Source organism: Lissotriton vulgaris, chromosome 5, assembly GCF_964263255.1.
Source record: "Lissotriton vulgaris chromosome 5, aLisVul1.2, whole genome shotgun sequence".
NCBI lineage: Eukaryota > Metazoa > Chordata > Amphibia > Caudata > Salamandridae > Lissotriton > Lissotriton vulgaris.
In genome coordinates, this window is record NC_141693.1 from 623,478,171 (window position 1) to 623,488,812 (window position 10,642).

Consider the following 10,642-nt stretch of genomic DNA (forward strand, 5'->3'; position numbering starts at 1 on the left):
TTATTGTCATAGCGACTCAGTATTGTTTTGCCAATTAGTGGTGGCACCTGTTGGGTGTCTTTAGAAAGCCCTCACCCACCAACCTAGTTGGTGGCATGCTTCATCATCGGGCCCACCCAGTGACACCTAGCGTGTCCCGGGTGTGCTTCGACGCCTGATTACAGCGGAGCAGGTATGTCACTGTGTGTGCGGTGAAAGGTGTTTTGGTATGTGAGGTTAAAACGGCTTGGCGGAGGTCCCTGGGGTGAGGATACTTTATTAAAAGGGCCTCCGTCAGCGGTTAAAAAATAAGGCTGTGGGACGTTAGAGGCGGGTTACGACCTCCTACGTCCTTAGAGTGTCAACATGTTTCAGCCAGTGCCTTATTACTAATCTGGCTTTCTTCAGGACAGTAAAATATGTGTAGGTTAAAATAGGGGTTGTGTGGTGTAGTCTATGTGTCTACACGCCCTAAAGTGTATATAACTGTGAGAGGGGGGATTCCCTTCTCAAGATCACCTGTACATTTAACATTGAAAGACAGGGACAAGACAAACATGGGAGAGAAGAGTCACTAGAAAGTATTGATCATCTGTTATGACAGCCGGCTAAATAGCGATTTAGTGCAGGCTATGAGCGGCTCAAGTGTAATGATACTGGTGGTACCATTATTGTGGAATCGCACTAGAACTTCGAGAGTGAAGTGATTAAAACAGCGGTATAATATACTGCAGTAGTGAATTTGTGAAGAATTTTAGGCGCAAGGACCATGTCTTACGCTATTTTTGGCTTGCTTTTGCTCCAAGGTTATTGAAGTGGCAAGGGGTGGCCCTATTAGGGAGACAAAGGTAGGACCACTAGGTGTTCAGCATACTCACAGCATTTCTGGCCAGCATCAGCGTGGGACCTGTTGTGCCTCCTTCACTATCGGTTCTGCGAAGGAGGCACAACAGGTCCCACGCTGATGCTGGCCAGAAATGCTGTGAGTAAGCTGAACACCTCTACAATAGGTAAGCGCTACCTAAACTTTCTCCTACAGGTCTCCTAACCCTAGTGGTGCTACCTTTGTCTCCCTAATAGGGCCACCCCTTGCCACTTCAATAACCTTGGAGCAAAAGCAAGCCAAAAATAGCGTAAGACATGGTCCTTGCGCCTAAAATTCTTCACAAATTCACTACTGCAGTATATTATACCGCTGTTTTAATCACTTCACTCTCGAAGTTCTAGTGCGATTCCACAATAATGGTACCACCAGTATCATTACACTTGAGCCGCTCATAGCCTGCACTAAATCGCTATTTAGCCGGCTGTCATAACAGATGATCAATACTTTCTAGTGACTCTTCTCTCCCATGTGTGTATGAAGTATGGCATCCCTCCAAGGGCAGTCTGGAAGGTACTAACAAATCCAGACCAAATCGTTTTTTTAAAGTGTACTAGTCCCACAGGATTTGAGGCTTTTGAAATTTGGTGCTCAAGTTCTCCAAAATGTTGTGGGAGGTAGGTACATAGTATTGACTGGATCTCAGAAGAAGACCTTGCGACCTGAAGATCAAACATCTCCTTTGCAGATGTTAAAGAAACTTCTTTCTGAAACAATAAGGCTTACAGTCTACTTAAAGTATCAAAGTTCACATTTGAAATAGAAATTGAAGGCCAAATTGTCAATTCCCTAACTGTACCGGCAGGTGGAATAAGCACATTTGTACAACTGGTTATGACCTGAGAAACTGGCACCACATAGAGCACTCTCAGTCTCAACCCACAAACAACTTTTGTAGTTCAATATCAAACTATTCGAACATAAACTGAATGGCAGACGAATTACAGCAGCTGGGGAACCCTGCAAATGACAGAACCAGTTTGACTTGGACGCATTACATTCTCCTTGAAGTATGACTTTCCTGCAACCAGTAAATGGCCTAAAGGGTTCTCACAGTCTGTACTGGTAAGAATAACCTCAGTACCCCTATTTTTAAAGGAACGAGAAGGAAGTATGTATCGGTATCCTGATACCTATCAGGCTGTTTAATTGTTTCACCAGCATCTAAATTGAATGAATGAATGAAGTGACTTTTTATAGCGAATGGCTACCCGGGAGCATCCCAGTGCTGTGACAGTAGCTAGAGTGGACAGACCTCCTAGGGGAAGAGCCAGGTTTTTAGCTGTTTTCGGAAGGTAGAATGGTTGGGTTCTTTGCAAAGATACAGCAGTAGAGTATTCCAGAGTCTGGTGGCGTTGTATGAAAAAATCTGTCCGCCACTTCTGGCCTTCTTAATCCTAGGGACCGCTGCTAGATGAAGTTCATTTGAGCAGAGTTTTCTGTTTGCTCCATAGGGGCGAATCATAGTTTTATTGATGGGAGGTCCGCTCCCTTCCAGAGCCTTATGGACAGTGCAGAGGGCCTTAAAGTTGATTCTCTCCTGCACTGGGAGCCAGTGGAGGGAGCGCAGCGCGGGACTTGCTAAGCAGGGATTGGGGGTCCCTTTGAGCAGTCTTGCAATACAATTTTTCACGATCTGCAGTTTTGTGACTAATGAGTTTGGGGCCCCTAAATAAAGGGCATTGCCGTAATCTATCCTTGAGAGGATTAGTGCCTGGATCAGCAGTTTTTTCACCTGAAAGGGTAAAAGGGGGAGGATTTTGCGGGACATTCTAAGCAAGCCATAACAAGAGGCGGCAGTCTTCCTCACCTGTGATTTAAAAGTAAGATTCTGGTCTAGGTAAATTCCCAGGTTTTTTATCTCTGTTTTTGGGACCAGCACTGGACCCATACATGCTGGCCAGACAGTACTTCCTTTGAAGCTTAGAGGGTTACCGAGAATCATTAACTCAGTTTTTTTGCCGTTAAGTTTTAGGTGGAACAAGCTCATCCACTTGGCGACTTCCTCCAAACAAGGTTGGGCACAGGGCATCTGGTCAGGATGGTTCAGTGCTACAACCAGCTGTGTGTCATCAGCGTATGTTAATATCTGAATCTCGAAGGGGAAACCATATCTGCCAATGGGGCCATATAAACATTAGCCCTTTGGACGCACGTGGAATTCCCCTGTGGTGCGGGCGAATTCCACGCGTGTGCAAATTGAACGGCCACCGGCTGTCCTATACACACGCACACCGTGATGTTGGATGGCCGAGGGCCGTCTGATGCATGCAAGGGGTTAAACAGTGTTGGGCTAAAGGATGAACCCTGCGGGACTCCACACTGTAAGGGGATGGGGTTTGAGGTGTTGTTGTCTTCAAAAACCTGGAAGAATCTTTCTTCTAGGAAAGATTGAAGCCATAACAGGGCAGTGCCCATCACTCCTGCGCTCCTAAGGCGGTGCAATATGATTCGGTGGTTCACTGTGTCAAAGGCCGCGCTCAAGTCGAGGAGGATTATTGCAGTAGACCCACTGAATCCAGATTCTTTCTTGATTCTTCCACCACTGCTAATAAGGCTATTTTAGTGTCTTGGCGAGGGCGAAAGCCCGTTTGGGAGGCGTGGAGCAAATTGTTGGACTCCAGGAATGTGGAGAGCATATGGTTTTGTTGTTTGAAAAGATTGACCAGGGGGACCGAGAGTGTCCTTTACAATTCCCTCTCTCTCAAATTGTTGTTACTCACATGTTTTTCTGCAATCTTGCTGATTTCAGGGAGCAGTGAGATGGGGCCATAGTTGCTCAGGTCGGCAGGGTCCAAATGGGGTTTTTTCAACAGCGCCTTTATCCTTGCCCTTTTTCTCTCATGGGGGACTGTACCTGTAGATTGTGAAGCATTGATAAATCTACTGGCAATGGGGGCAATTACAGGTACAACCTGTTTCAGGATGTTGCGGGGAGCAGTATCTGAAGGCAACCCACTTTTTACTGATGACAGGAGGACTGAAAATGTGTCCTCAGCCAACGGGGAGTAGGTCTCCAGTTGATGTTCAATTTTTTTATGCCCATACAAATTTGTATGCTCAATTAGAAATTTGCTGTCTTTTTGGGGAAGATGCTTAAGACTGTTTTGTACTTTGGCAGCAAAGTATTCTGCATGTTCATTGTAGCTGAGACCTGAGGTGTCCGGTCTAGGCAGCGGGGCAGGGGCTTTGAGTGGCTTTTTAGCGATGAGGAAGGTTTCCTTGGGGGGAGTTGGCGGCTAATGCAATCTTTTCCTCATAATAGGCGGCTTGGACTTTTTATATTTCTGTCTTGTAAATTCTGATGGCCTCCCTATATTCCTATATTTTATCAGGCGAGAAATCTCTTCTCCAAATCCTTTTCCATTTTTTACAATGTTGTTTTAGGATGCGTTATTTAGGGGAGAACCAGGCGGACTTGTTAGGTTGACCTTTCTTCTTGATTGAAATCTTTGGGAGCACCAGATTCAGTGATCCCTAGATCCAGTTGCAAAAACTTTTGTTAGCTGCCACTGGATTAGGTTCAAGGTTTGATTTGGTTTTTTCAAGTACTTGAGTCCACCTCTTCAACTGAAGTTTGGACTGAGGTCTGATTCGGGTACTTGATGGTTAAGTATAAAGTACAGTGGTTGATAGCAACCAGGTAAAGGGGATCAAGGAATGGTCCGACCAAGGAAGGGTAATGGGCTCTTTCCCTATTAGGTCTCTTAAATTAGAAAAAATGGGTTCGAGGTGGTGCCCTTTAACATGGGTTGCTTGTGGGACCTTCTGAGGCAGTTGATAGGGAGCAAGTCTAGGGCTAGTTTAGTTGTGGTAAGCGCTGAGGGGTCATCAAAATGCAAGTTAAAATCTCCTAGGAGAGTAAAATTAGCAGCAGCACTAGCAAGGTTGACAACTGTTTCTAATATGGATTTACAGAATTGGCCAGGTGGGTGATAGATGAGAATACCTGAAAGTGAAAGGGTGGGAGTAAGTTCTATTGAGAAATGGGAGATCTCGCTGTCAGATAGTGGACTGCCTAGCAGGCAACAGGTCAAGTGGTCTTTTTAAATAATAGCAATACCACCCCTCTTGCCTGTGGCTCTGTTGGTCCTTTGAATTAGTTATCCTGGGGGGAGTCCTTGAATGATATCCGATAAATTTTAGTGCCTCTCAAAGGATTCCTGTTGAGGAGATCCATCCATGGTTTAGTCTTGATTTTATTTTTCTTACTATCCCACCACTTTTTAGATGACTCTGTTGTCTGTTTTAAGTTACCCTTATCGGAATTTTGAATTAATGATGGCAGCTAGCGAAACTGGTGCCGCACCACCTGAAATTATCACTATATTCCAAGCATAAATTGCTCTCCTCCAAATGACCAGCTGCTCATTGGTCATACATTAGAGATATTAAACACATAAGCAAAGGTAACACAAGATAAAGCATACCAAAAGGAAAATTATACAAGAAACAGTGGGTCCTTTACTTTGCATCTTGTCCTTTAATCGTGTTCTTCTCCAAAAGCACCAATGCAGGCAACGCGTTTCACCTCAACAGAGGTATTTTTTTCCTGCACTCCTGCATGGGGAAACACTGCTTCAACCTGGTTTGTTTTTTTCCAATCCAGAATAGAACCTTGTCCTGTCTGACGGTACCCTTACCCTTAATTGCATTATTTGTCACTGGACTAATTCTGGGCATCGCTAATTTTGGTTGTGCAGCTTGAACAGCCCTTGCTGGGCTTGATGTTATGGTTCGCAAAACAAATTGTATTTGTTGTCTGTTTAGTGTAACTATATCTGTGTAGAATATACCAATTTCTGCTGCTATGTGCACTCTTATCTCAGAATATGCTGTATAGCCTGCTAGGACCGGCCATGTTGGCCCATCATTAGTGAGAGACTCAGTCTGAAATTTTGTAATGTATGTGGTAGACTGGGTAGGAACCAGTTTATGTGTTCCTGATCTGTTAAAAGAATTTCTAAATCCTCCTGTGCTCTATAGTTGTTTGGTACTAATGATTCAATGTTTGTGTGAAGATTCCCTGTGTTGGCATTTACAAACGATAGTGTGACCCGTGAATAGAATACCTCTATTCTATACACTTTGTGAGCCTCTACCATGAAGGTAAGACCCCCTCCAGCTTGTTGTATTAACATTTGTGTTAACGTATGTCTGCAGTTTAGTGGTAAAATCGTCTGTCCTCAATAAGTAATTTGAATTTGTGGGATTCAGAGAAGGTAACTATTATGGGGTAATCATTTCTTTTTAAAGGTTCAAGCTTGAATTACCTACAGTTAGAAATAGGGGTTACCTGTTTTGCTGAGGAGGATGTATGCCTAACACCACAGACATTTCAGTTAATTGATGAGTAGGACTTTGGGCACACGGAAGAAAAACTACTCAGGAGACCCATTAAGTAAGTACCCAAACTATAACGGTCGAGGTGCCATGTCCCAGGGTTCATACTATTCCACTTAGACTGTGCCTTAGGACAACATACACATCAAAACTTAGTGGGACTGAATTCATGCACACCATCAGGATATGTTGACCTTAGTACTGGCTAACTCACAGTGCACCATCTGGACCCATGAACTCTGAGAGGTACTGGATGGAATGTGCAAACTCAGAACATGACAACCCTGACTCCGCAGGGAAATCATGGATACAGATCTAACCCTTTCATTAGTAACTCAGGCATGCTTAAACGGGAACATAAGAAATACTCAAAATGGCATTCCAAACATTTATTGAAGCAATAAAATTCTTGTGTATATATACATGCACTGCATTGATTAATAGAAGGAAACAAAACATAGTAATCAGCTTTACGAGAATGGCAACGAAAAGAAACAGTTGAACCATTGTGCTGTTACATTGAATATAGGAATACATATAATTTAATCCATACTCCTACCTAACACTTCCTATCCTAATGTGCACAAAGTGTGTGGATTTGTCAGAATGCACTAGAGTGGTCTAACTCCCAATTTACCTGAGGATATGTGGCAGGTGGAGCCCATCTATGGTGTAGAGCAGCCCACAGTCCATCTCAGTTTGGTAATAGGATTCAGCTCGGCTGGAATTCTGGCATGGGGCGACTGGGCAGTGCCCGTGAAATGTTCCTTTCCTCAAACAAAGGGCTGGGAGTTTTTTAATAATAAACTTCACCCATACTCTCTATGCCAGAATTTTAGTCTGGCTGTTATTGTTTATTCTAGTCTTGCAGAGCTGTCGCCGAAGAGAAAACAACAAACAACAACATTTTGTGCAGTGAACGTATTCATTGTACAGGGTGTTCGGGGGCTGATAATATGCCTATGAAGAAGTGTAAGTGTAAGCAAACCTAAATGAATGTGTTCTGTGCCCAGGGACTATGTAACCACATGACGGCTGGAGTTGTAGTTTCTGCCAGCTAAAGTGGAATCCTATGAAATATCTTGGGCTTTGAACTTATGTTTTTTACAAATTAAACACTGCTCTGAAACCAGTACCCTACCTATGATGCTTTCAAATCGTACTCTTCAGTATATAAGACTAGCTTTAGCTACTTTGTCGTTTCATTCCCTTTTTTTTGGTTCTTGTCACATCCTCTTTCCTATTGAAGTTCTTTCAATATTTCAAGTATACACCCTTTCTCCTCCCATTTGCCACATCCTTCTTTTTGCAGAATTTAGGCCCAAATTTACTATAATTTTACATTGCGTTTGGCCCACTTTTCTGACACAGCTATGATGCTAAATGTTAGTTGGTGTTTACTAAGCCACACAAGGGCCGACCTACGTTGCTTTGAGTGGCTTAGTTAAGAAAATGTGGTGCAACGCAATCCCCCTATTCTGTGTTACCTTACACTCCACCTGGGAGCTGTTCCATGGGTGAAACATGGGTGTTGCCAGGAATCTACCCTTGTAGATTTTTGTACATTTTGGGGCATTCCCAGATTTATTACGGTAGTAAATGCATCAACATGCTATGCTTCCCCAAACGAGGCGTTAAGTGGAGAAACAAACATATTTGTTTATATTTGTGAATGTTTACTTCTCTGTGATACTTCCATTTTCTATGTGTAATTAATTCTGCCAGTGGAAATTGACATACCAAATTGTCTTCCTGCATAAAATAAATCCTACCTGGACATCCACAAGTAAGCCAGAGCAGGGTTGGAGCAGACGAGGCCATATCTTAGTAGATATGGTTCTTTTCAGCACATTTCAATACACGCAATAAAGCACAACTTGTTTGCTTACTGTCCTGCCTTAATCTCTACAACATAAATTCTCTTTGTACCTTCCCTTTATCTTTCTTACAATTTCATTGTATGCTTTTTTGTCCAACTCTCTGCTTTTTTAATGATCCTTTAACATATTTCTCCTTTTTCCTATTGTTTAAATGTATATCTTCATTACAATTTCTCATTTCTCTTTCCATTTCATTGCCATTCCAATCAATACTCTATTTTCCATGCTCATTTTCTCGCTAACTGTCCTCCTACACAAACATTGACATTTTCTTTTCACTATTTTCTTCCTTTCTTTCCAGCATTTCTATTTAGCATTTTACGTTGCTTACCTAATTACTCTACATTCTTTCTCTTCCAACTTCAGTTTATCTTCCATTTCATTTCCCTCATCACTTTCACAGTTGAAAAGTATTACCCTATTTTCTTTACTTCCTTCTTCTGTTTCCTGTCCCAATAAGTCCTCTTAATGTTCATATTAATCTTATGTTTCTCTTACCGAATTGTCCTTCTCTTTTCCTTTTCATACTCTTATCTCCTGTTGCAGTCGTTTGAAACCTACACTGAGAGCAGAGGCCAGAGTGTGAAATGTGATATGTTTGAGCCTCATTCTGATGTAAACTTGTTTCTCTAACTGTCCCCTTTCGGTTTTGTTTTATAGTATCTACATCTCAAATAAGTGAAGACAGCATGATATCAGAACTGGTCATCCCTTCCACACAAATTCCGGATCAGGGCACATATAAATGCACAGCAACAAACTTTATTGGAAGCTCCTCTACTGGGATCTCCCTCAAAATTCAGTTTCCCGAGAAGTTCATCCCAGCACCCTCCTCCCTCTTCTCGTCATTCCCTCCTTCAGTCTCAGATGAAAATGTGTTCATAGACATCCGCATTTCCAAGCAGACTGTGTATGGTATTATCCTGGAGTGGTATGCAGCAACCGAGAACCCATCAGAGACTTGGTTCACCATTTACTTCGGCATATATGAGAGTGCCAAGAAGGAGATGATATACATTGGTCCTGGAATCAACACCTATGCAGTGGACAACCTGCTGCCAGCGACAAAGTATGAGGTGTGCATCTCGCTGAAGAACCAGCCACCCAAACGTGGCCAGTGTGTCATATTTGTCACTGGTAGTGACCTTAGTCAACTTGAGCAGCGAGAGAAACTGATCCACATTATTGTCATTGTGTGTGCTATGGTGCTGGCGGTGCCAGCAGGCATGTACGCGTGCACAACGGACACCAGGATCAACTGCCTGGAGCGGTGCTCAGGGATGTGTCGCAGGAAGCGCAGCACAAAGAAGACCCTGAAGCGGGAGCCTACCAAAGAGAGCACATTCGACAGTTTGCAGACCAACAGCGATGTGGAACTCTGCCAGGGTGAGGCCAAGGAGGACAACCGGCGGCGTAGGCTTTCAGAAGACAAGATCAAGAAGCCCAAATCAGAGAAAAGAAATAATGCAGAATTATATTAGTGGGCATTATGCTCTTATGTACTTTGCTTTTTCTCAGATACACAGATGTACAGTATCAAACAAGCCACCACCTAATAGTACATACATTAAGTATGGCAAGCAGATATCTTCTCTTCAGGCTCCAGTTCTCGAAAACTAAGTCCCTTTCTCATTGGTGTCCTACAGCAGGAGGATATGATATATTATGATTTGATACAAGTGGGTAAGACTTTCCAAAGCTGGGTAACTTAGGCTACAAAATATATTTTTTTGTAGCGAATTTTATTTTGTAGTATGGGGCAATGAACAGGGTCCAGTTGATGGTTATTTATTCAGACACAGATAAAGCTTACATGTAGACTAGAATTGGCTGTTGACAACCATTCTCGGTTCCTAACAGTACTGCAATGTAGTTCACCTACTATCAAAAAATGCACCATTTTCACAGTTTGCTTTCATTAATTGGGATTTGACAGCTGTAAAAGAAGCTGGCTCAAGTTGGTGTTAGAAGCTGGCACAAATGGGTGCTAAAACCGGGTAGTAGCAGATGCTAGAAGTTAATCATTACTTCCCAGAATGCACACAAAAGGGTGAGCTTTCTATTTGTCAGGCTTGGGAAATCTCCCTGACTGGATCAACGTACAGCTACTCTAGTAATGCATGGAGAGTGTCTTTTATGGACGCTTGCAAGAGTATATGGGGTCATTGGTGTTCCTAGGCAAGAACCACACCAAGGTATGCCCGGTTCTTTTCTGTGACATTGGGCCCGATTCACAGAACTAACTTAAGACAAAATCCTAAACTTACTACCATTATGGTATTCACAGAACGCATTACTCATCTTGGTATTCACAGAAGACACTTACTCATTTCGGTATTCACAGAAGTTAGTAGTCCTAACTTTAGGACTCCTAAATGCCTTCTGTGAATACCGAAAGTCTTAAAATTAGGATTTTGCGCCGTTTAGTAGTAGTAAAGTTAGGACTCCTAACATTAGGACTCGTAAATGCCTTCTGTGAATACCGAAAGTCTTAAAATTAGGATTTTTCTCCGTTTAGTAGTAGTAAAGTTAGGAGTCCTAACTTTACTACTACTAA

At 42.7% G+C, this 10,642-nt stretch overlaps 1 protein-coding gene across 1 annotated transcript in view; it reads left to right on the forward strand.

Moving 5' to 3' along the window:
• LRIT2 (leucine rich repeat, Ig-like and transmembrane domains 2) overlaps positions 1-10,302 on the forward strand; it is a 61,841-nt gene extending 51,539 nt beyond the window's left edge. Inside the window, exon 2 of the mRNA XM_086919462.1 lies at positions 8,746-10,302. Within this exon, the coding sequence (XP_086775588.1) occupies positions 8,746-9,566 (821 nt within the window). The 3' untranslated portion in view covers positions 9,567-10,302. The remainder of the gene's footprint in view (positions 1-8,745) is intronic.
• Positions 10,303-10,642: the final 340 nt, after the last annotated feature.